Here is a 26,922-nt window from a genome sequence, read left to right as displayed (position 1 = left end):
ACACAGGTCTATTCTGTTGCTTTAGAAATGGTAGCAGCCGGTTTTCCATGCACTCCTGGATGTAGATCTCTTGATTGATGGTTCCCGTAGTAATGAAAATGCCGCTTTTTAGACCACACGTGCATATGGCCTGCCAGACGAGATATTTTTTCGGGAACTTCGATAGTTTGATGGTTTTGAAAATTTCAGCCAACTTCCATTTTCCTGATGCGGTATAAAATTCCTGTCCCGGAAGCTGCTTGAAATCCGCCTTCACATAAGTTTCGTCGTCCATGACGACACAGTCGAACTTTGTGAGCAGATTCGTATTCGGGACCGCAGCTTTGCCGACGTGTTTTGTTTGTAATCTCGGTTCGCCACCTTCAACTTCTTAAACGTCGACAACCCGGCTCGTTTCTTTACCCACTGCACAGTAGTATGAGAGACATTGAGCTTGCCAGCGACGACCCGGATGGAGAGTAGACTGCCAGCGAAAATGGTAATTTTTAATTTCGCTAACAAACCATATACACAATGTTTATTGCCTCGAAAAATGACCCTATGCAAAATTTGAGCTCAATCGGACATGATTTAGGGGTGGCGCAAACGCGTCAAAGTTTGACTTTTTTCACTCTAGAAAATCTCCCAAGAGGGGAAATGAAATTTCGGAAATCAAAAAAAAAATTTGATGCCAAATGTCTTAAAAATGCATGAAACGTCTAAGATTTGGTATTATCTCGAAAAAAATTTTTTTTTCAAAAATCGACTTTCTGGGTCTTTGAGTTTTTGTCATGAGTTCTATATGGAAATAGAAGATTGATGAGTCGGCTTCTAAAACTGTTCACAGTTGTCTCCAACCTGCTTATATATCGAATTAAACCACCATTTAGGATCTAATACGAAATAATTCACTAGGGTGGTCCAATTATTCTTCATTAGGGTGGTCCAAAACTCAAAATAGGTATGTAAAAACCATTACTTTTTACCAAACGCATGTATCTGAAAATATCATCATGTTGTGTTTTGGATTAAGAATCCAAACTTCAAAACATTTGACGATATTACTTTTTAGTATCTGAGATCACGTAAAATAGAAGCATAGACAGACATAAATCGTAGAATAATTCCGAAAATTGTACAGGACAACCGTTAGTGCTGTTTAGTTTACAGTACAATCTGACGAAAGTACAATGACTTTTTAACATATCCACCTAAGACGGGACAACCCTTTATATGTGTTTCTTTTAAATTCCTACCCTATAGAGGTGCCAAAAAAGTACCCGCATAAAGCATATTGTTTATCTGGCTTCCTTTTGGGTATTAATTAAAAAAACACACACTAACAGTGTTCTCCTACAGGCAAGCAACGGTCTCAAGTACTTATTTCTACGTAAACTTTTCTACCTTAGCTTTTTCTACCCATGCTTTAGTATAAAAAAGGATGCGATCTGAGGATGTATGATCAATCAGTAGTGCGTTTGAAGAAGACAACAAGCAGAGAACTGAACGTTCGGTAATCAATTTTACAGTTTTCCTTTAATTATTTACATATATCTGTGAAAAATTCACAGATATTTGTAAAAATTACAGGAAAACTGTAACATTGTTAACCGAACGTTCAGCTGTTGAGATTTCGGTAAAATTTTACAGAAATCTGTAAAACATTCTAAGTGTGTAGTGAATGGTAAATAGTGCATCCGGAATAAAGTGCAAATTAAGTTTAAAAAAATTACGATCGTGCAGGTAAGGATAAAAATTCTTGACCACGATCAATGGATCACCGACTAATTTCGTGAGTAATTGATTACTTAGCAAATCTAATTATTGTCAGCGATAGCGCGTATTTTACCGTGATTTGATTGCAGGTTTGGGGCTGTTCATAAGCTACGTAGACAGTTTAGGAGGGGGGGGGGATTGACAATTATCCAAGGCCCATAAAAATTTGAAAATTTTTGTATGGACAATTATCTACGGGGGTCAAGAATCCCAAAAATCTGTCTACGTAGTTTATGAACAGCCCCTTATTTGTTGGGGACCGTCCCGACCGATTGTTGTTGACTTCTACTTGCCCGGTAAACGTACTCTTTCCTTCCTTCCTTGTAGAATCCGTATCCTTTCCTCGACCAAATCCTTTTGTCATCCGTAGACCTTCCTTCACCGCATACAGAACACTACACCCTTTTTCACAAAATACCGTTTATTTTACAACGGCACAACATTGATTTTATTTACTAGACACTACATTTATTCTTACTAATAACTAAACAAAATGATTTCGTACGGGGTTCGCCCCCGATCGACTACTCGCGACGGTGTACTTTTTAGACTAATGTCGTTTTCGTTTTTGCGGTGTAGCACTGGTGTAGTGTAAGCAGAAATAAGCGCGAGCCTTTGACAGCTCAACATCATTTGTTTGTAAACAAAGGAGCATCCTATATCTACACCCTAAAATATTTCGGTGTACGGCAGTGTAGCACCGGTGTAGCTACACCGCAAAAACGAAAACGACATAGCTTATTTCCTATTTTACATTTCTATCTCCTAATCCTACTTCCCACATTCTTCGACGAGAAACTCTCTCCTTCTCCGTGCAGTTCGTCCGTAGTAGTGAGTGACCGCGGCGAATCGGTTCACTACCACTAGCCACTACACTCAACCGATTGGTAGCACCGTGGAGTAGCTAAATCCCAGTCAGTGCATTTTCAATTGGCTGCATCCGCTGTTTTTTTTGTTGCTCGCAAACATTCTCACCCACCCTGAAGTTACCGGGGAAACTTCTGAAAATAAAGAAAGAAAAGAACTCTTCTCGACGCACTGGACCACCGACTCAATTTTGATCTGAGGATTGGTTTTGATTTGGTGACGGTAGTAAACACAATTTTGCTACCGGACGTTTCATCGAACCGGTTGATGTCCGTACTGTAACGACGCGAGTGACTCCATCGTCACCTGGGTAAAGTTCTTGTATACGGGCCATCTTCCATTGTGTGGGTGGTTGATTTGTGTCGACAATAACAACAAGTCGATTTGCATTTCTTCATTTGCATGCTGGTTGCCAATGTTTTGATCGTGATTGAAGCTGTGTTAAATATTCGCGACGCCAACGTATCCAGAAATCTTGGAGCTGCCGCTGGACCAATTGCCATCGAGTGAGGTGATTCATTTGGACATTACGTAAATCTGGATCTGGCATGGTATGCAGTGAACCTCTAGTCAAGAAGTGTGCTGGTGTTAGCGCTTCTAATTCTATCTTCCGATAATGATGTCAATGGTCTCGAATTCATACATCCCTCCACCTGTGCTAAGAGAGTGACGAAATCTTCTTGCGACACTGGATTGCCACCGAGAACTCGCAAAAGGTGGTACTTCGCAGAACGTACCGCTGCCTCCCATAATCCACCGAAATGTGGGGCGCTCGAAGGATTGAAATGCCAAAAAATACCTTCATTCGCACATTCTTTTGACACTGTCTCACGATGTTCTTTGCCTTTCAGTAACGCGATCAGCTCCTGAATTTGATTCCTGGCACCAACAAAATTTGTACCATTGTCCGAGTAGATATCCTTACTCCGTCCTCGGCGCGCGAAGAATCTTCGTAACGCTTGAAGAAACCGTTCTGTCGAAAAATCAGAGACGAACTCCATATGAACTGCTTTCGTTGCCATGCACACGAAGATTGCAACGTAGCCTTTGGTTGGTTGTCGCCACGTCCTGCTCGGGTGTATACTGGTCCGAAGAAATCGACTCCAGTCTTGAAAAACGGTCTCGAAACTGTAACTCTAGCAGCCGGTAACTCGCCCATTTGCTGCTGGATGATCGACGGTCTCGCTCAGAAACATCGTTGGCACTGACGAACAACCTTCCGCGCAAGATTTCTACCACCTAGTGGGCAATACCGTTGCCGAACCGTACCTAAAAGTAGTCGGGGCCCAGCGTGAAGATGTTTATGGTGATAAAGGCGTAACACTAATTCCGTGAATGGATGTCTAGCCGGTAAAACCATTGGGTGTTTCGTCTGTTGCGATTCCTCGGAATGCGCTAGTCTACCACCAACTCGCAGGATACCGTTTTAATCGATTTGAGGGTTAAACCATCGCAAGGGCGAATTTCGACGAACGGGAGAGCCTGATGACAGATGCTTGATCTCCTCCGAGAATGATTTCACTTGCACCTTCCGGATGATCGCACATTCGGCTAGGTTCAGCTCGCTAGTGGATATAAAACCTGTCCGTCTTTGTTCTTCTGGACACCGTAAGTTGTCCATGAAACGTAGCCAGTAAGCTGTTGTGCGAATTAGCCTAGTAAACGATGAGAACTTCACTAAGTAATCCGAAACGAATTCTCTTTCCATCGACGAAGCGCAAACCACCACATTGCGTCATCGTTCTCTTCTTCTGGTGGGTTTCCAGCTCCTTTCAGCCATTCTTCGGGAGGGTCCTCTAACCAGGTGGGCCCATGCCACCATAAGTCGTTCTCGAGAATATCTTTCGGAGCGATTCTGCGTGAAATTAGGTCAGCGGGCTTGGTGCTTTCCGAAACATGTCTCCAATTGTTTTCCTCTGTCAGCGCTTGAATTTTGGCGACCCTGTTCGCCACGAAAGGGGTCTACGTTCCTGGAGAAGAATGAATCCAGTGGAGAACACAGGTTGAGTTCGACCAGAAGTGAACGCTGCCGTCTGCCTTCAGAGATCCCGCTACCTTTTCCCAAAGCTGAGCCGCTAGAAGAGCACCACATAGCTCCAACCGTGGTAGTTATTGTACCTTGAGAGGTGCTACCTTTGATTTCGAGGTCAGAAGGTGCACCGAAACCGAACCATCTTGTCGTTCACTCCGAACGTAGATTGTCGCACCGTAAGCGAGAATTGATGCATCTGAGAAGCAGTGGTTTTGCACGGACACCGCTCTTGGTGCTATGACACACCGTTTTATGCGAAGCATGTTCAGTGCAGAAATTTGCTTGTGAAATGCTCGCCATTCCTCACCCACCGTTACAGGTAGTACGATTGCAGACATTGCCCGTGTTCGCTCTTCAAACACCAGTGCCTTTGTATGAATATTTTCGCTGCTGTGATCGTCGCACCGAGTAGTCCCAGTGGATCAAACAATCTCGCAATGAAGCAGAGCACTTGTCGCTTCGTTAGGATCTGGTCATCCGTTAGTGGTAGTATCGTGAATGAGAACTTGAAACAGTCCACGTTGGGAAGCCAGGTCAAACCCAATGTTTTTACCTCTGCATCCTGGTCCCAGTCGATCCCATTAGAATCCGGTAGCGCCAAATTCTCCTTCGGAATGTCTTCAAGAACAGCGGGACAGTTTGAGGCCCATTTTCGCAACTTGAATCCTCCACTGTTCATAATTGCGTCGATTTGTCGCCTCAATTCAACCGGAGATTCGACGTCGTCTGCTCCAGAAATAACGTCGTCCATATATACGTCCTCTTCTACTGCTGGTGCAGCCAAGGGAAACTGCTCTCGTTCATCACTTGCCAGCTGCTTCAACGTACGAGTCGCCAGATACGGTGCTGATTTGGTGCCATATTTCACCGTCAGCAGTTCATACGCTACAATGCTTCCATCGGTTCCCAACCAAAGAACGCATTGAAAAGGAGTGTCGATCAAGTTCGTCCAAATCTGTCGGAACATCTTCTCAACGTCGGCTACAACCATCACCTGACGTGTACGACTGCGGAGAACAATTGACCGTAAGTCCTGTTGTACCACAGGTCCAGCATAGAGGGCATCGTTCAGCGAAATCCCAGAAGACGTCTTACACAAAGCATCGACGACCACCCTTACCTTGGTCGTGGTGCTTGACTTCTTGATTACAGGATGATGTGGCAGGAAACATCGTTTGACTGTCCCCTCCTCATTATTGTCCACTCTTCTAATGTGACCGAGCTTGAAATATTCGGTCATGAAGTTTAAGTATTGCTTCTGAAGGTTTGGATCCTTTTTCAGTTGCTGTTCCACAGCTCGAAGACGTCGTAGCGCGATGTCTCTCGATTCGCCTAGTTCCGCTAAAACATTGTCGTTCTTAGGGAGAGTAACGCTGTATCGGCCATCCGAATTCCGTTCGACTGTGCGCTCGAATTGCTCTTCGCAGCGCGTCTCGTCCGGAGATAACTTGCTGACGGCTCCCACTTCCTCGCAGGACCAAAACCGTGCCATTAGCTCCTCCAGATTGCTCGATACCGACATGTTGCATGAATATCTCGCACCATGATTTGATGTAGCGACCTCACCTGTCACTATCCATCCGAAAACTGATTTGGTGAGTACTAGCAGACCGGTTCCCAGTGGAACCTCCCTTCCGGATGGGAAGAAGCTGAAGAAAGCTTGGATGCCCATGACCAAGTCGACCTTTCTTGAGCGGAAGAATTCTGGATCTGCCAGTTCGTCGTCTGCCGGTGTGTCCCATCCATTTTCCTGAACGGCAGAAGTAGGCAGACAAGCTGTGACCTTCGGCAAGACGAGAAAATCCATCGGTCTAGAGTACGACGAGACTCGAGACTTGACGACGGCTTGAATCTTTCGCTTGACCCTCGTTCCGGATTGTCCGATGCCCAATATTGAAATATCGACCTTCTGGCTAGGAACCTTCATCAACTGACTCAGACTTTTAGAAATGAAGTTGCATTCCGACCCGGAATTTAATAGCGCACGTGCCGGATAACGAGAACCCTGGCTGTCCTCTATCACAACAACTGCTGTAGCCAGAAGTACCTGCGATGTCGGAAGCTGCGCCGTGTTTGACGATGCTGTCTCGACCGATGCTGCATTCACTGCCTTGAGATCAGAACTCGAGTCGTTCCGGTTGCCACTATTACCCGAATTGGCCTTCTCGGGTGATCCATTCCTACTGCTTCTTCCTTCGCCCTTGAAGCACAGCAGTGTGTGGTGTCGAGCCTTGCAGTTGCAACACGAGAACTTTGACGAGCAATCTCGAGCTAGATGTCCTCACTTGAGACAGTTTCGGCAGAGTGACTGTGCTCGTAGAAACGACTCCCTGCTGGACAGCGACATTTTCAGGAAGGCTGAACACGTATGAAGTCCATGAACCTCCGTACACGATGGGCACTTAGCGGTATTCCATTGTACGGCGTTGTGGCTGACCTTCGGTGAAAACGACTTCCGTTTGGGTTGTTGCGGCTCGTTTTTGAGTTCCGCCTTCGCTGGCAGAGACTCGAGGATTTGAATTCTCCGTTGTAGGAACTCCTGCAAGTCCTGTAGAGTGTCTTGCTCCTTAGTGGACGTGTGTTCCTCCCAGCCACGTCGAGTGACTGGACGAGAACTCAGCAGTTCTACCAGCAACAAATCCTTATATTCGGCTGGTTCGATGACTTGATCCAATATCTGAATCGGTCGAATCCATCAGCCAATCTGTGGAGATCCGTGACCGATTCCTTGGCGAGTGAAGGTAGTTTGACCAGCACTTGTACCTGTTTCCTCTTTGGTAGCTTACTGTTGTTGAAACGTTTTAGCAATGACTCCCAAGCTATTTTATAATTTACGCTAGTTATCTTTAGCGGATCGACTAGCGCCTTAGCTTCGCCTGCTAAGCAACCTTTCAAATAGTGAAATTTCTCCACATCCGGAAGTTTTTCCTTCTCATGGATCAAGGACGTGTAGAGATCCCTGAAACTCAGCCAGTCATCGATGTCTCCGTCGAAAGTCTGCAGCTTGATTTGCGGCAGGCGTACACGGTCCATTGTACCATATGTACTGGCGGCGTCCGCACTCCGTGTTGGCTGGTATAGTGCTGATTCTTCCTGGAACTTCTTGGCCTTCTCCATCAAGAACGATTTCGCATCGTAGTAGCGATTCTCGAACTCCAGTTGCTCCTTTTCGACACTTTCTTGCTCTTCGTAGTCCTCATGCAATTCGATTTCCCAAGAAGTCTCACTAATTTGCTCCCACAACAAATCTATACGTTCGAGGCGGACATTGACCTGACTAGCTGTTGTACCCTCTTTATAATACCTAACGAACTGACTAATGTTGTTTAACGACGCTCGAAGACCCTTGAGTTTTGACTTCAACACCTCCTTGAAGGTTGACCCGGTAATCTTCGTTGACATGGTTGTTTTTGGAGAATCACGGTACGGAAACGAAGAACCAAGAGCCAGTCGTAGGTTGGTAGGTACTAGTGATGCGTTGCTCCACGAGATGTTTGGCGAAATGTTGAAAGATCCGAGAATCGATAGGAATCGGCGATGTAGTTTGCAAATTGTCTGCTTCGGCTGGACATATACTGTTCAACTCACCTGTGAGAAGAACCAGTGGTGCTACCGAAGGCAGATAGCAGTAAATTCCAAAACTGTACACCTCAAAACGTTTGATCGGGAATCTCGGATTTCAATTCGAGCCAGTGAAGAGCGAAGAAGTGGAAAAGCGAATGTGGTAATAAATATTTGAGCTTCGGCTGAACATATACCGTTCGGCTTACCTGTGCAAACGACAGCCGAATCCAAATTGCCTCAAAATCACGATAACTATCCTTTCGAACCACGAAGTTGTAAAGCTTATTCTCACCTGGAGAACTACAGATGGTGCTGAACATCACGCAGTATGTAAAGTAGCAGTCCGAAAACAAAACAAAACCTCAGGGCTTGCGATCGTGAATGAATTGACTCCAATAGTCCAAATAGCATCGAAAGGTTGAATATTTATTAGGTGTAGGATCAATAAATTTCAGCTTCAGCCGGGCATATACTGTATTTATGTATTAACCTGGCCAAGATGACCGTTGCACGATGCCCGATCCTGAAAGCGTGATGTGTGTGTGTCTATTGTCTGGTCATAAGGAAGTAGCACCAGAATCGTCATCGACCGTCCTCAATCGCCACCGAATTCCTCAAATGGTGCCCAAAACCAAGTTCTTCGAGAACTGATTCACCACTTCGACGTCTGTAAGCACTCATCGATTTGCCAACAATAACACAAGTCGAAATGTGGGTGTTAGTTTGGAAATTTTGTCACTTCGGCGGACATATACCAGTTCTTACATACCTGAGTGGTAGCAGAACAACGCTCTGGTTGTCCTACAATCCTGATGATTGTCGAAAGTGACCGAGTAGAGCCAATATCCACTTATGGAAACTGGTTGCACTAGCTGGAGACGATTCTGTTGAAGAACGATGGCGACCTTCCTCTCTGTTCCACAGCTAATCGATGATTTTCAGCGATGGTGGGTTTCCCGATGTAGGATAATAGGTGATGTTGTTTGGTTGCAATAGATCCTTTCACGTAATTGACAATGGCGATCGAATCCTTTGATCCATTTAAAAGATGGCGATTGGTCTTTTGTGGCTTACGAGGCTGGCGGTTTGGTGCTCGTACGATGGCGCACTTCGATCGTACCTTGGTCAAATCATAGAGATTTGGCCGATCCAAAGTCCACCGGCAGTAGAAAACCGGTTCGAAGGACCAATTTATGTCGGGGACCATCCCGACCGATTGTTGTTGACTTCTACTTGCCCGGTGAACGTACCCTTTCCTTCCTTCCTTGTAGAATCCGTATCCTTTCCTCGAACAAATCCTTCTGTCATCCGTAGACCTTCCTTCACTGCATACAGAACACTACACCCTTTTTCACAAAATACCGTTTATTTTACAAAGGCACAACATTGATTTTATTTACTAGACACTACATTTATTCTTACTAATTGTCGTGCTCGCGTCGCTTGCTCGCCATCTTCAAACGTCCGTAGTTTTCGAAAATAACCAACTGAATGATCTCACATGAACAGTTCTACCTTGATGATACAGCCATCCACGCGACATTACTCATTTCTCTTTTCGTGATTCTCTCGCTATCTCCCTCTGCAGCACAAGAATCTCCTGTTCACTTTAACACGGTATCGACAATTAATTCTCTCCGGCTTTCTTTCTCACTCCCAACCTATTCTCCCAATTCCATTATTGAGACCGAAGTTTCTGAATCATGGCTCCATGCTCCACGAGCTTGTTACTGTTCGTGCTTCGTGCCGGATTTCCAGTAGTCCTTTCTGTTCGAGCAAGTGCTCGACTCTCGATTTCGAACTAAGATCTGTGCGATATGTTTGAATATTTTGCATTCGAAGAGTTGCACACTTGTCTCATTGTATTCATATAATTCTGATATACACTCTAACCACTACATTATTCTTCTTGTCTACTCTTACACTTCGGGGTTTTCCTTTCTTCAATATCATACTAGATGTGGTTTGTTCAAACAACTTCTTGAACGAAGGCTACGACTCGTCTGTCCTTGCACAACATCTGTTTAAAACCTTGGAGTCACCTCTATCTCTGCTTCTTCTTCATCAGGTAATTCGATCATTCCATTTTGCGTCTCAGTTTCCATCCTGTTTTGTTGATGGCTTTATTCACCAAGTATGCTTTTGTGAATAACTCAATGGTTCGATCTTGAATGAATGTTTTATTGCATAAAAACTTACTAGCTAAGTTACATAGTTCTTGATATTGATCGAATGCATATCGATCCTTACTTACACACTTACAAGTAAATAGAAAGGGATGGATAGAGTTGCGCTGTGCCAGTCAGTTAGTTAATAGGAACCAGATGGGTTCAGTAAAGTACAATGCATAATGCTGGCTGTTACTTTGCAGTTCGTTCGCATTTGTGTTCTCACGCCACATGTTGGGCTGTGAAATGTAAATTGACCTGAGTATGGTTCGGGTCTGTCACCTCGAGTGGTTTCAGATTTCAGTACATGTTGAGTTGTTTGAGTTGCAGTTTTAGGAATGTTGGAAAACAAGGGTGGTCCGTTTTAGGTAATGATGTAGGCACAGCACATCTACCCCCATTCGTTGATACAATGTTAAGTTATGATTTTGGATTTACGTTTTATTTGACATTTGTTTGATTCACTTAATTATTCTATTTTTATGTACCTTTTGGAGTTCCTTAGCGACCAAGTTTTCTATCGTTACATTTGGGTGATCTATGTTTATAATTTTAAATGGGCCTGAATAAACAGAATCAAGTTTTCTACGATTTTCTACTTTAAGCCAGACTATGTCTCCAACTTTTGTTTCTAATGGATTTGATGTTTGTGATTGATTTTTAATTCTTATTATTTTTGATTTATCGAATAACGCTTTTGCTTTAGCACATGCTGTTTGAATTCTATATTTCATTTCTGTAACGTATGAATCTGTGTTGTATACTGAATCGATTTTATTAGTTAGGCTGTTTGGAAATTGAAATTGTCTTCCGAATACTAATTCAAATGGTGAATAGTTGTGCTCAGTGTGCGGTGTGGTGTTGTAATGAAAAGTGTAATAAGGCAACCATGAATCCCAGTCATCATGCTGCTCATTTATGAAATGTCTTAAATATTCATTTAGACATCTATGGTTTCGCACTAAACTTGCTATTGTTTCAGGATTGTAGGCAGTGGAAAATTTCTGATTGATCTGAAGTAAGTTACACATATGGTGAAACACTTCGTTTCTGTATTCCGTTCCCATATCTGTTTTAATAATGGATGGGCATCCATATTTTAATATTAAATTTTCGACGAAAGCTTTGGCTAAAGTATTCGCCTGTTTATCGACTATTCGACTAACTATAACGTATTTTGATAACTCGCATTGAATGGTCAATGCATATCGATTTCCTTTAGTGGATCTCGTAAGTGGACCAATTGTATCCATCGATATTATTTGAAAAGTTCCATTGGGTGTTGTTGTGTGAATGAAGGTTTCTTTTGTTTTAATTGTGTGCTTATTCTGCTTACAGATAAGACACGATTTGACATATTTAGTAATTATTGACTTCATATTAGTCCAGTAGTAATTCCGTCGTAATTTTTGTATAAGTTTATTTATACCTACATGTCCTCCTAAGGGTGTCACGTGGTTTTCTTCGATGATTTTCATGATTTCATTTTCATTTTTTATAATTTGCGCTGGATGATACAGTACCAATTGTACATTTTTTCAAATCTTTATTACATTCCTGTTTAAAAGTTTCAGGTGTAAACATTGTGAATATCATGTCTCTTCTTGCAATTGCTAGCTTTTTAACTTTGATTTTCTTGGCCATATCATTTATAGCATTGAGGTACCTTTTGAGATTTCTTGTTTTAACTGCATAGGGAAATTGCGCTTGAGCAATAACCCTTTTCGCATTTTTGTTGTAAATTGTTACATATATGTCATTTTGTTGAATTGTAAAGTTAAGTTTTGGCATGTTAAATGCATCGATATTGTTTATAGAATCATATGCTTTGAGGTGATCAATCTCGCTGGCAGTTTGTAACCGTTCTTCCACTGTTCTCTGAGAATGCTTCAAACGCAGTGGCTTATGCGCCACTCTCGAGTTTGAGAGACCACTGGTCGTGTTTATTTAAGGTTGCCCGACTTAGCTATTGTTGCAGGAGAGCAAATCTCTAGGGTTTTCCGAACGGTTTCGAGGTGAATTCAAACGCAAAGTGAACTAAAAATGATTGCAACCGAAAACGAATGCAAAGCGGAACGTAACGCTGAAGTCACCCGGTGGACTGATTTACCACAGGGATCTTGAACGTAAATGAATGTAAAAAGGTAAGCTATGTTGAACTCATTTTATGTATATTGTCCTTCTTTTCTTAATCATTGTGTGTGAGTGTGTGTGTTGTATTGAGTGTTCATGGCCATGAATGGAACATACCTGCGCAGGGTTTTACTGATGGGCTGGCAGCTGACAGTGCGGCAAGCGGGGGGCGCACGGATACTGTGCGATGATTTAACGGTGTAGCGATGGTTTCGTTCGTAACGAAAGGGATGCCATGCAGCAGGGATGTAGCGTCGACGGTGGATGCTCACGAAAACGAGGGCCGAACTAAAGGTGCGGGGGAGGTTGTCGGTGGATGTCGGTACTCTACCAGATCATCCGTTCAAGGTAGCCAACGTGCTCCTAGTGGCCTTCACGTACTCTGATTCCGTTACGCAACCACTATGGAACGGAATGAAACTACCCCTATTGATTCAACCATGAACTAAAAAAAAACCTATTGCATTGGAAACGGTAATTATATTCAAATTTTAAAAATGCTATAACATTATAGCATGCGATGGATTGGATTTTTAGAATCGAAAAGGGATTTTTGAATGTTTATCTTAAATTGGGAAAAGTTATAAACAAAAGAAATGCTTTATTTACAAAATAATATAAAAATATATTACGAACTAACGGAGAACGTTACAAGTTTGATTTCTATTTGGTATTGGTTGTGATTTTTGAGTCATGGCTCTTGTTTGTACTGGTAATATTTGCAGATTTTTGAGTTCTTCCGAATTTATGGTGATACGTGATAGTGCGTCGGGCCCGACGTTCTCTTTTCCTTTCACGTATTCAACTTCAAAATGGAAATCTTCTAAATCTACTCTCATTTGAGTAAGTCTTGAAGAGGGATTCGTCATTGAAAATAGGTGTACTAGTGGGCGATGGTCAGTTCTGACCACGAATTTTCTACCATATAGATATGGTTTAAAGTATGTAATAGCCCAGTGAATAGCAGTTAGCTCCTGCTCAATAGTGGACTTGTTACTTTCGCCCTTTGTGAACGTGCGGCTAGCGTAAGCTACCGGTAATTCTATATCACCATGCCTTTGGGCCAAGACAGCACCGCATGCTAATTTGGATGCATCTGTGCTGAGTATAAACATTTTGTTAAAATCGGGAAATTTTAAAATTTGGAGAGATAAAAGTTTATTTTTGAGGGTTTCGAAGGCTTGTTTACAATTTTCTGTCCAATCAAATTTAGCATTTTTACGTAACAATGAATTCAATGGAGCTGCTATGTCTGCGAAATAAGGGATGAAGCGTCTGTAATAATTACAGAATGCTACAAATCTTCTTACTTCGTCTGCTGATTTTGGCTCAGGATAATTTAGAATTGAAGAATATTTACTTTTGTCGGGTTGAATTCCATGTTCAGAAATGTGATGTCCTAAAAAAGTGACATCAACGCAGAAAAAGTTACATTTTAAAGGATTCAATTTAAGATTGTATTCTCGTAATTTTTCAAATACTTTTTCAAGGTTAGTGAGGTGATGATTAATTGAGCATCCGACTACAATTATATCATCTATATAAAGAAATGCACTCTCTGGAGGCAATCCACTGAGGGCAATAGTCATCATTCTTTGAAAACTGTTTGGTGATATGTTCAAACCAAACGGTAATCTGTTGAATTCGAAATGACCGGAGGTTGTGGAGAAGGCGGTAAATTGTTTTGAATGTTCATCAAGTTTGACTTGATGAAAACCGGACATCAGATCTAAAGTGCTGAAATATTTCGCTCTGCCTAGGTTATCTTCAAAGCTAGGAGGTGCCTTCTTAATATCGCGAACGTTTCGCGCGTATTGAATTCCGTTACCACTCATAACAACCACTTTTCCACCTTGTCCTGCAATCACTGTGTAACGGTCCAAGGAGAATGTTGGATCGGTTTTTGATTTGCGCTGTTGTGCCAACAATACTTCATCTCCAATATGGATGTCCGAATCCCTAGCACCTCTAACGATATCAGCATGCTTTTTGCTAGCTAACTTAGATCCCGAGTCTGTCTCCCTGAGGTATATGCGATCTAACTTTTCTTCCCTAATATCATTCCATAGACTAGAAAATGTGCCGCGGTACTTCCACCCTACCATTAGTTCAAATGGTGTAACCTTCAATCTAGAGTGGGGTACCAAGGTATTGTGGCTATGTACAAACCGTTGCTGAGCTGTGCGCCAATTGACTCCATCGATTCTTGAGGCTGCCAAGGCCTCGATGATACCTTGGCTTTGACGTTCAACCATTCCGCTTGATTGCGGACTTAGTGGGACTGCTTTTCGTACCTTTAAGCTCTTATCTTCCCAGAAGTTACAGAAATGAATACTCTGGAATGGCGGACCGTTATCGCTTTGCAAGATCTTCGGGCAGCCCCGTCAATCTATGCATTTCAATTACGAAAAGAAATCGAGAATAGGTATCCACCGCAACTAGGAACCCTCCTGAACCAAATCCAGATACAGAAAGGAAATCTATCTGCACAATTTCCCAAGGACCATCTGGAAGTTCTCTTGATGATAATGGCACTGGAGGATTTTTCCTTGAGAGCATCACGCAAGTTTCACAATTTTTCACGAAGTTCTCGGTCTGTTTAGCCATACCTGGCCACCAGATAAACTCCCGCATGACTCTTTTCATGGCTACTCTCCCGACGTGACCACTATGTGCAGCCCACAAAGCTTTCTTGCGTAACGATTTCGGAAGTACTATCTTATCGGCTTTAAATACGAGAGAACCGAGGTAGTGAAGCTCTCTCTTTTGAGATTCAAATCCCCGTAAGCTTCGAGACCACTTGTCGAGCTTCAACGCTGTACAAAGTTGTTGGATCTCTTCGTCGATTTCCGATTGAACTTAAACCTCACTTAACGTTATCTCCAAGCCCGCATCCAAAGCAAATAGCAAATGATTACCTTGGTCATCCTCAAATGGCTCCGCTGCTTGAGAACAACAAATCAACCACGACAAAGCATCAGCAACATTGTCCTCACTTGACACTGTCTGAATCGTGAAATCGTAGGGCTGTAGTCTTAGTGCCCACGCTTCGGCTCTCGATACTGCCCTTTTTCGATTCGGTGATTGTTGTTGAATATAAACTCATTCGCTGCTGTATCTGTCCTGACTACGAAAGATCTACCCGTAAGGTAGAAAGAGAAGCGCTCTACACCCCATACAACAGCTAAGGCTTCCCTGTGCGTCTGAGGGTATTTTTGCTCTGTTGTTGTAAGTGCCTTAGAAGCGCAAGTGATAATCCGGGGAACACCCTCGTTGCTGAACTGAACAAGCATCGCCCCAAGCCCTACTGCCGACGCGTCTACAAATAACTCCGTACGATCCATATGGCTGAGGAACGCCAAAGTTTTAATTCTCTCCAATGACTCGTTTTGCAGCATCACGAATTCATTTTCCTCCTTCTCGGTCCAATAGAATCTTTCCACGCTAGCCAGCGCACGTAAACATTTGGTTTTGGTTGCCCGGTGAAGCAGAAATCGATCAACAAAGGTAATCAACCCAAGAAAGCTCTTTACCTCCGAACAATTTACGGGTCTTCGAAAATTCTTAATAGCGCTCAACTTTTCTTGCTCAATTTGCCAACCATCAGGTGTCAAAACGAACCCCAAAAACCGGACCGATTGGCTTCCGAACACACATTTCGCTTCGTTGATTTTAACACCGTGTTCCGTGAGGCGTTCCTGCACTGCAGCCAAGTTCAAATCATGTTCCTCTTTGGTCCTACCATGCACCAAGATATCATCGAGATAATTTTTAACGCCTTTGCATCTTTCCAAAATTTTCCGTTGCAACACTTCTTGAAAAATGTCTGGGGCCTTGCACAACCCAAATGGCAAGCAAATGCAACGGAACATACCAAACTCCGTTAGGAATTTTTTCAGGTGGCGACTATTTTCATGAAGTTCAATGTGGAAGAAGGCGTTTGTTAGGTCTATAGTGGGAAACCAATTAGAACCTTCCAACTCTGCGATAATCTTTTCGAGCGTCGGCATATCACACGGCGTTCTCAGAATATATTGGTTTGGACCTCGGAGATCTATTACCAGGCGAAAGTCTTCCTTCCCTTTTGGAATGACTAGCATGGACGAACAAAAAGACACGTCCATTTCATCTTCCACTCTTTCCATAATATTCGACGACACTAGCTGTTTCAATCGTTGCTCCACGAGTGGCTTCACCGCTAGTGGTATGTTGAAGAATATGTTACGGCAAGGAGGCTTCGTTGTGTCGTATTTAATTTCGACCGGTGGAATGTTGAACTTGGGAAACGCCTCACCCCACTGTACCGCAGCAATTTCATTACTCTGCAGGTGCAGATACCTTGTTGAACGATCCGTGTTTACAGGTACTTAAAGGCCTAACAAAATCACACTGTATCGCGTTGCAGTGGGTCTTTCTAGAAGAGATCGCTTCTCTCAGACTACGTAAGATTTCTCTAGTAGCACCGGACGGTATTCCGAAACTAACAAAAAAGTTTCAAACGTTCCCAATACTATTATCTCACCTGCTGTCGCGTAGGCCTTGAGAGGCCGATCTGATCTAGATTGGATATTGTAAAGGCCGTTCCTATATTCCTCACAATCATTGAGCTTTTTGAACACTTGCTCTGTCAATGTATTGACTTGTACCCGGAGTCTATAAGAAATTCACAGGCCAGCCCCGCAATTCTTGCTGTAATCATTCCATCATCTTTACCCTCCGTTACGCGAGTGATATCATACGAAGCGCTGCTTTTCTCCTGCGAATCAATGACCTGTAGCAAAAAATAACCATAATTGGATAATACTGCCCACTCTTTCTTCATCTAGTGATTCAAAACCTTGAAATATGGCCAGGAAAAAGAATACAGTTTCGATACCAGTTTTTTTGATTTAATTTTATTTAGATTAAATCCGTACGTCTAAAGAAAACAAAGACTTGTCGAAAAAATCATTCCAATTTCCAGTTCCAGATTCCAGGTATGAGTATGGCATAAACGTTTATGGAATGTCACTTACTATCTCCTCAGTAATGTCTTCATTTGGTTTATCCTCCTCCTTTGTGCTAACAGCCGCGATATCCCTTGGTCTCATTCCCGATGATCTTTCGTCCTTAACCTGACTGCTCTCCGCGCGTGATAATGACCGACATGCTCGCTGTAGATGTCCAACCCGGCAGGTTTTACTAACTGCACAACATTCGTACGACTTATGGAATAAGCTGTGGCATCTATAACAGCGCATCGGTATTTGTCCCGTTGCTCCTCTCCAACCTGTACCCACAGGGCGGTGATCTTGATGTTCTCCTCCACGACGAGTTTGCTGATTACCGTACCTTCCTCGGTTGGCGGGCCTACCATCTTGCCACTGATGTACAATACCTCCAGTAGTCGGATGTTTAATGACAACGCGTGCGACGGTCACTTGTTCCGGATCACCATGCTTCATACGAAAGAATTCCTCGTTCAAACGAATCGCCTCGATTTCGCGAACCTTATCGACGAGGTCGGTAAACGTACCTTTGCGGCTGAGCAACTTTAGAGCTGTTGTACGCACTTCACGATTTTTAGCATGCTCTGCTACCGTACTAACTATTTCCTCGAACTCCTTATTGTCACCAAACTCGCACATTCGGGCTGTCACTCCCACCCGAACGAGGAATGAGAGATCCGATTCCTCGGGTTTTTGCATCATCAGCGCAAGTTTTCGCCTTTGAAGCATCACATCTGACCCAGACGCGAAGTGTGCTTTCAAACGATGCATCGCATTTGAAAACGGGAAGCTTTCCTCCTCCGGAGTATCGTCACCCGATTTTGTGTTTTTGTAAACGTCCAACAGTTTCTGCCCTGCCTTCACCTTAAAGATGATGAACTGTGTAGCTTCATCAACTACACCAGCAAGCTTCAGAGAATTCGACAGCAAGTCCATCCATGCTTCAAAATCGTGCCTACCAATCTCTTCACCATCCATATTTGGTTTACATTCCGGTAGGCTGATCGACGAAACTGATATCTGGTTGACAGATGACATGAACCGGGTCATCTCCTGGCTTGTATCATTTCCCGGATGTTCATGTCTACGAGTACTGGACGGTCCTACGTCAACAATAAATTCCTCACTGTTAACATCGCTCGGTTCCCGCCTTGGAGTTTTCAAACTGGTTTGTAGCGACATAATTGTCTCGTTAGCTTTTCCCAACTTATCATTCAACTGTACATTCATTGATTTCACCTCAGCCAGCTCTTTCAACACGGCTTCCAACTTTGTATTTTTCTTTTTTGTTTTTCTGAAATTACGATAGAGAATAGGACAAAAATTTTATCACCTTTTTCTGCGGACAGCTATTTATTATATTATATTTTTTTTTCAACTGTTGCATCAGATTAGATTTTTTCCATCTAGGACCATTTTCTATTTATTTTCACACGGCTAGCTACTTTTTTTTTTACTTCTATAGACCATATTTTTCAAGACCATCGTCAAACAAACTTTTTTTTTGCTTCATTGGTTGTTTGTTTATTTATTTGTTTTTTGCTTAATTTGTTCTTCTCTTTTTTTTCTTCGGGTATTTTTTTTTCATTTTTGCATCCGTTCTTTTTTTTCACATGAATCATTTTGACTTGACGACTTCTCTACATCAAGGAGAGGCACTCGTGTTTTCTACAAAACTGACACGCTCCATAGAGGAAGAAAATAACGAAGATCACGACACTTTACAGAACGAAACAAATTCGGAACATGGATCAGAAGTAAATAATTTTGATAATAGTTTTATGAATGACAGGTTACCATCAACTTCTTCACCTAATCTTCAGACCACTACAGGAACTTTGGTATATTGCCAAAATGTTAACCGCATGAGAAGCGCCGATAAAATGAATGAAATTAACAAAAATATATTAAGTTCTACTTACTCTGTCATAATGGCTAATGAAACAAGTTGGGATGATAGTGTGAGAAGTGAAGAAGTTTTTGGTAACAATTATAACGTTTATATAGACGACCGCAATTTTCACTGATCAGGAAAAAATCGGGAAGTGGAGTATTAATAGCGATTTCCCAATTGAATTCAGAAATCATTATGGCTACTAAATTTAAAGAATTCGAACATGTATGGGTAAAAGCGCAAGCAGCAGACGAAACATATGTCTTTGCTTCGGTATACTTTCCTCCGAACAATGCTCATAAGGACACGTATGATAAGTTTTTTGGAAAAGCGGAAGAAATTTTGTCTAGTTTACCCCCTGAAGTAACGCAATGTTGACTTTATTTCTGATATGGACAATGAAAGCATCTTACTTCCAGTCGTTGGGGAAAATGAAACACTCCATTTCATTTTTGATAAACTTGAAAATTTAGGACTCAATCAAATTAACCATGTGAAAAATCAATAAATAAATATTTATGAAGATTTCTGTGTGACTGAATCGTTAAGTCCAATATGGAGAAATGAAATGTTTCACACAGCAATAGAATATTCTTTATTCGTTCACATAAATGAAAGAACCAACGATTGCGAATTTGATGAAATCTTTGATTACAATTTAGCAAATTATGATAACATTAGAAATAGATTGACATTGTCGATTGGCAAGCAATATTAAGAACTGCAGGAAATGTTGAATGTGCAGTTGACGTATTCTAGAATGTGTTGCTTGAAATAATACTTGAAGAAGTGCCAACTAAAAGAAGAAGACGTCAGAGTCATGCAAAACATCCGGTTTGGTACAACAGGGAACTGAAAAATTTAAAAAATCGAAAGCAAAAAGCGGAAAATATAATAGTGAAGACAGTTTGGCATACTATTTAGACATTTGCGATCAGTTAAATTTGGCCGTGGATATGGAATTTGAGGAGTATAATTTAAAAAACTGAACTTGGAATAAAATGTTGTCCTAGGTGTAGTGAACAAGTCCTGTGTACGTGCTAACTTCGTAACAATCGTCAACAGAATGATTTTCGTTTGTTCTCATGCCCGACGCGAAACCCTAATCGGCGATTGATCCTGATTTGTTATCTCTGTCTAGCCTCTATATAACATTCCCTCTAATGTAAACCGGGCTGAACACATCATATGCATATTTCGCTCCGAAAGTAGACGCACTCGCAAAGCGCGAGACTGTCATTCTCGTTGCTTTCGATGTTTATCAACACACTTAAGCATATCTAGTGAATTTATTTACAACATCTACCATATCCACTACATTATTCCCTTCCTCTACTCAAAATTAGAAAAAAAAAACTCCTTTAGTGAAATATTAATTTATTTCGAATATAAGCTAATAACATTTTAATTTTTATTCATCTATTGTTTCTATCTTTGTTTTATAATTCTCCTTATTATTCAGTTACTTCTCTCCTAATAATCTAAATTAAATTTAGAACTTTTTGAATGATTTACCCGTCAATTGATTAAAAATCAATGGAGTAACTTTATAGGCTCTTAATTAAAACATAAAGCGGACAATGAAACTAAGCCGATCAGCAGTAGTAACTTATTATATTATTATATATTATATTATATTATTAAATTATTCCATCGAAACACCAGTAGGTAAATTTCATATGAAGCATGTTAGCTAAGAGAGTGTAGATCTATATTCTTTAAGTAATCAGAAGAGAATGATACTAATTCAGACAATCGAAAACTTTCCACTTTAGTAAATAAAAGCTCATCAGAGCCGAAATTTATTACTTTTGAAAATTATCACTTTGTTTACTAAAAGTTTAACAATTCAAAATGTCGTTCTTTTATATAATTCCACATGGTGCAGCAAAGCCTTCCAGGCGATAAAAAAAAACTTCCATAGACAAACGATAATGCAAAAAATATAATTATTTCACACATGGTTTGGATTATACCTCAGCGTGTTCGGGTTGAGGAAAATAACCATAAAATTTGTATGAGGCTTTACTGTGCTTTTTCTCCCTTAAATAATTGAGTTTCCTCACACCTCATGCGTTTTCCTCTATTCAGGTTTTTTCATGTCTACTTTTATATGCAAATCAGCTCTTTGATTTAATTTCCAGAATATTGTTGACTTACCCACTAGTTTTTATGATTACGTAGTTAATGTTCAACTTGACTTTAACTTCTACTTTAACATCAAAATTACTACAATACAAAAATGAATTAACTTCTACTTTAACATCAAAATCAATTTGAACAGTCGAATTCACTTCAACAAAACAGTAATGCAATCCATTACATCATTAACATCAGCTTTAGCATAACCATCCACGTAGACATCTATGTAATGTTCAATATTACCATTGACTTTAATAATAGCAATACAACGAACAGCATCAACATTTAATCATCTTCTTCTAGGATGTTTTTACGTTTCTGTAGCGTTTTGCCGGCTCTCAACTTAGTTTTCAACATGTACTTCCACAGTTATTAATTGAGAGCTTTCTATGCCAACCAATGCATGAATTTGTGTATTGTGTGGCAAGCATAATCATACTCTAAGACCAGGAAAGTCGAAAAAATTTCCATCCGGAATAATTTCCTTAACCGGACCGGGAACCGAACCCACCAAGTCCAGCTTGATAATAACGTGCCACTGGCTAACCTATCTGAAGCCCCAAAATTTAATACTCGTTCAATATTGCCATAACCTTAACAACGAACCATCCATTGGATTTCGCCATGAACTTTAATATTGACGTAATTTTCAACAGAATCACTACTTAGTCAACAACTTCCGAAGTCTTATCAACTTCAACAATAATTACTACTTCAATACGCTTCAATGTTACAAATTTGAATATTGTCGACACCTTTCTCAATTCCATTATTTGCGTCAACATCAAAGTTATCATAACTTCAATACCAACAACTTCAATTTAGTACTAATGCCACAATACATTATACGGGATTTTCACTGCCTTATTATTTCTTTTTCTTATTATTTCTTCTGAAAATTCTTCGCTTCTTTCCTTTTTTAAAACCATATTTTGGAAGTAATCTACTTCTTCTTTTTCTTATATTCACCATCTTCAACTCTTTTTTTCGTGCAAGCCTTTTGCTGGGAGTCTTCCGCTCCTTCTTTTGCTCACCCTTATTACAATTTTTTTTTTTTGCATTTGGGGTCTTCCATATTTTTATTTTCTTGCTAGCCTTCTGCTGGGAGTTCACCGCTCCTTCTTTTGCCATTCATTTAAGAAATACGAACTTAAAATTGTTTTTCTTTCTGTAGCAAGCCTTCTGCTGAGAGTTTCTTCTCCTTCTTTTGCTTTTCTTTTAACTTCAATTACATAGTGGGAGTCTTCCACTCCTTCTTTTTCTTTCATGTAAGCCATTCACTGGGAGTCATCCACTCTTTCTTTTGCTCTCTATCTTTCTCTTCAAACTTTCTATCTTGTTACGGCTTCTACACTCTTCACAATAATTTCAAACACCTTTCATCATTTTTTTTTTCGCTATTAGTTCCATCATATTTTGCCATCAACACGTGACCATTTCATTTTTGTTTTCACTATTCACAACTCTCATTCTTTTTTTTTTTAATATAGAATAACCACTATTTCACTTTTTTCATCATCGAAATTTACGCTTTTTAATATACTTACTTGTATTCTGGAGCGAAAACTGCGCCATTGTAGTGAACAAGTCCTGTGTACGTGCTAACTTCGTAACAATCGTCAACAGAATGATTTTCGTTTGTTCTCATGCCCGACGCGAAACCCTAATCGGCGATTGATCCTGATTTGTTATCTCTGTCTAGCCTCTATATAACATTCCCTCTAATGTAAACCGGGCTGAACACATCATATGCATATTTCGCTCCGAAAGTAGACGCACTCGCAAAGCGCGAGACTGTCATTCTCGTTGCTTTCGATGTTTAGGCTCTGAACCATTTGGTGGATTATTTTAACTTTTGGTTAAAATTTGACAGATGGAAAGTTATCGATTAACCCTGCTATCCGAGCGTGGTTATTTCTGACAGACAAGAAGTTAAATTTTGACGACCGTGGCTCGAAAACCGGTCGATCGACAGCACGGGGATTTTCGAACATAAGAAATAACTTTCGAAATGTCACTTTTAACTACGAGTTAAATTTAACTCGGCAAATGGTTCACAGCCTTAGTACGGATAAGTCGGTGTTATCATTTACTTGGCCATTTATTCATTTTTATCAACACACTTAAGCATATCTAGTGAATTTATTTACAACATCTACCATATCCACTACCATACACAGTGGATATGGTAGATGTTGCTGATGTTGCTGATGTTGCTGCTATTGCTGCTATTGCTGCTATTGCTGCTATTGCTGCTATTGCTGCTATTGATGCTATTGCTGCTATTGCTGCTATTGCTGCTATTGCTGCTATTGCTGCTTGTAGTGAACAAGTCCTATGTACGTGCTAACTTCGTAACAATCGTCAACAGAATGATTTTCGTTTGTTCTCATGCCCGACGCGAAACCCTAATCGGCGATTGATCCTGATTTGTTATCTCTGTCTAACCTCTATATAACATTCCCTCTAATGTAAACCGGGCTGAACACATCATATGCATATTTCGCTCCGAAAGTAGACGCACTCGCAAAGTGCGAGACTGTAATTCTCGTTGCTTTCGATGTTTAGTACGGATAAGTCGGTGTTATCATTTACTTGGCCATTTATTCATTTTTATCAACACACTTAAGCATATCTAGTGAATTTATTTACAACATGATATGGTAGACTAGGAACTTCTTCAATTATGTGAAAACCAAATTAAAATCTGATAATTTTCGCTCAAAGATGCATTTGGACGATAGGGTATGTGAGAACTCGGATGATATATGCAATTTGTTTGCAAATTTCTTCCAAGAAATCTATACTACGTTTTCAGAAGAGGACCGTAACCGTGAATATTTTGGATTTTCAATATGTCACTGGAATCCGGAAACTTCCCTAAAATATGGAAAAACTCGTTTTTAGTGCCTATCTTTAAATCGGGCAAAAAAACCATAAATGTTGGGGAACCAAATTACCTCTGCCTTCGATGTGGGTTGTTGGAAAGCTCCCCAACACTCGCCGGTGGATGGAGATGCAAAGAATGTAGCAGCTATCCTATAGTTGCATACAGGGCCTTTTTCTTCACATAAATTACACACGCGACGAATTACGGAAACCACAGTTACATCACTACATTTATTTTAACAATAACAACGATTTTTATTCCTTAAAACTAAACATTGGCTTAAATTCTAACACACAAAAACAGATTAAAATTGCCCGCGCGGACTCCAAACACGGTCGGTGGTCGATAGGTTTCTACCGTATATAATAAACAAAGGTCATCGTCTGACCGCGATCGCTACCTATGCGATGTCTTCTCTCGGGTCCAAATGAGAGTTTGCTCCCGCTCTCTTATCAACCGTTATCTTCCGCATTATTATTCCCACTGCAGTATCATACGGGTGACGTCATTACCACCGAAGCAAGACCCTGCTTTAGTTTCTCCTCTCGGTGGTTCTGTTGGTCAACTGCTGTTGTTGCTGAGCGCGTGGGAAAATGGTGATAAATATATATATATATATCTGCAGCCTATTGTTGCGGTTGCGGGCTCACAGCTGATGCCATGGTTGTAGTTCGATGGGGTGAGAATGATTCTACTCGTAAACATCCTCACCCACCCTGAAATTCTCCTAATTTCTGAAAAGAAACAAAATCCTCTTCGGAAGGAAAGGAAGGGAAAGGATGCTGATATAAACTGACGACTGCTGATTCGTGATTGTATCAGAAACCGGCAAGAAACACAACTTTTCCACCGGACGTTTCAACATTCCAGTCGCCGTTTTGAGTGTGACTACACGTACTACTCCATCGTCACCTGGATGAAGCTGTTGAATCCGCCCCATCTTCCATTTCATTGGAGGTAGATTTTCATCGCGTACTACTACCAGTCTTCCTACCTCGACCTTAACCGGTGGCTTCCAGCGCTTGATTCTTCCTTGTAAATACTCCCTTCGCCATCGTTTCCAGAAGTCTTGCAGCAGCCGCTGCATCAACTGCCAGTGTTTCAGACGATTCATAGGTACATCCTCCAGGTTCGGTTCAGGCAGGGCTTGTAATGAGGAACCAATCAGAAAATGAGCTGGTGTAAGAGGTTCCAAGTCATTGGGATCATCGGACATTGCTGTGAGTGGTCTCGAGTTGAGGCTTGCTTCAACTTGGACAAGCAGCGTATTGAGATCCTCTGCCGATGCCGTAGTTTCTCCAACGACCTTGAGAAGGTGAATTTTGGCAGATCGAACAGCCGCCTCCCACAGTCCTCCAAGATGTGGAGCACTGGGTGGATTGAAATGCCATTGGATTCCTTCCTCAGCACATTCCTTCACAATCTTCTCGCAATGGTCCGAACTCCTAATCAGCTTTAAGAACTCCTGCATCTTGCTTTTCGCTCCAACGAAGTTGGTCCCATTGTCGGAATACATATCCTGGCATTTTCCTCGTCTGCCGATGAAACGACGTAAAGCTTGCAGGAACCGATCAGTGCTCAGGTCAGTCACCAGCTCTAAATGAACTGCCTTCGTGCAGAGACACACGAAAATTGCTACGTAAACCTTGACTACCGGTCGTCGGGATGCAGGTCTTACGTACAATGGTCCAAAATAATCCAAACCGGTCTGCGAGAATGGCCTTGACACGGTGACTCGTGGTGCTGGCAGCTCCCCCATGAACTGTTGAACTGGTGAAGGTTTGGCACGAAAACACTTCATACATTGGTGGACGATGTTCCTAGCGACGTTTCTTCCACCTAGTGGCCAGAACCGTAAGCGAACAGCACCAAGTAGCAATTGAGCACCAGCGTGAAGAAGTTGCAGATGATAATGCTGGAGGATCATCCGGGTAAGTTTATGCCGTGCAGGAAGAACTATCGAATGCTTCGTATCATGTTGTTCAGCAGAGTGCCCAAGCCGTCCACCAACTCTGATGACTTGATCCTCGGCAATATACGGATTGAACCATCTAAGTGGAGACTTCCTGAGTATAGCTTCTACCTTGGAAAGTGCCTTCCATTCATCGGCGAAAACTTCTTTCTGAACGCGACGAAGTAGAACGAACTCTGCCTCCTTAAGCTCGTTAGTTGACAAAAAGCCCGTTGAAACTCTGTTTTTCGGTTCTTTCTGCAGTAGCCGCATTAGCCGCAGCCAGTATGCAGTTCGGCGAATGAGGTTCGTATAGGATTCATACGTCCCCAAAAACCATTCGTTAAACTCCGCATACCCCGTAACTGCACAAGCGATCGTTGTTCGTCGTCTTTCCTGCTCTACTTCCTCCAAAGAACGTTCACTCGGTGGATGAGGCCATTCCTCCGGATTCCCTTTCAACCAACCTGGTCCCTCCCACCAGAAGATATTTTCGACGATGTCCTTCGGTGAAATTCCTCTGGAGATCAAATCCGCC

The 26,922-nt window shown here is 41.6% G+C and overlaps 1 protein-coding gene across 1 annotated transcript; it reads right to left on the bottom strand.

Annotated features, from left to right (window-relative positions):
- Positions 1 to 4,967: 4,967 nt before the first annotated feature.
- Positions 4,968 to 8,056, bottom strand: LOC135710421 (uncharacterized). Its single transcript, XM_065232994.1, has 3 exons — positions 7,490 to 8,056; positions 7,092 to 7,331; positions 4,968 to 6,905 (listed from the first exon to the last, which is right to left on the bottom strand). Exons 1-3 carry the CDS (start codon positions 8,054 to 8,056, stop codon positions 4,968 to 4,970), a joined length of 2,745 nt encoding a protein of 914 aa, XP_065089066.1.
- Between the last annotated feature and the right edge of the window lie 18,866 nt (positions 8,057 to 26,922).

Source organism: Ochlerotatus camptorhynchus, unplaced genomic scaffold, assembly GCF_037179485.1.
Source record: "Ochlerotatus camptorhynchus isolate MF236.1 unplaced genomic scaffold, CSIRO-AGI_Acam_v1.1 ptg000382l, whole genome shotgun sequence".
In the NCBI taxonomy this organism is placed as follows: domain Eukaryota; kingdom Metazoa; phylum Arthropoda; class Insecta; order Diptera; family Culicidae; genus Ochlerotatus; species Ochlerotatus camptorhynchus.
Note: the sequence above shows the minus strand (reverse complement) of the source record. Positions and strands in the feature narration are given on the sequence as shown.

Excerpts from the sequence above, each read along its gene's own strand:
- LOC135710421 (XM_065232994.1), bottom strand. The coding sequence starts at position 8,056 with ATGTCAACGAAGATTACCGGGTCAACCTTCAAGGAGGTGTTGAAGTCA. Across the intron at positions 7,332-7,489 it reads ATCCGCTAAAGATAACTAGC|ATATTGGATCAAGTCATCGA; the intron begins GTAAATTATAAA and ends CGACCGATTCAG. Across the intron at positions 6,906-7,091 it reads GGAAGTCGTTTTCACCGAAG|TTCTCGTGTTGCAACTGCAA; the intron begins GTCAGCCACAAC and ends TGCTCGTCAAAG.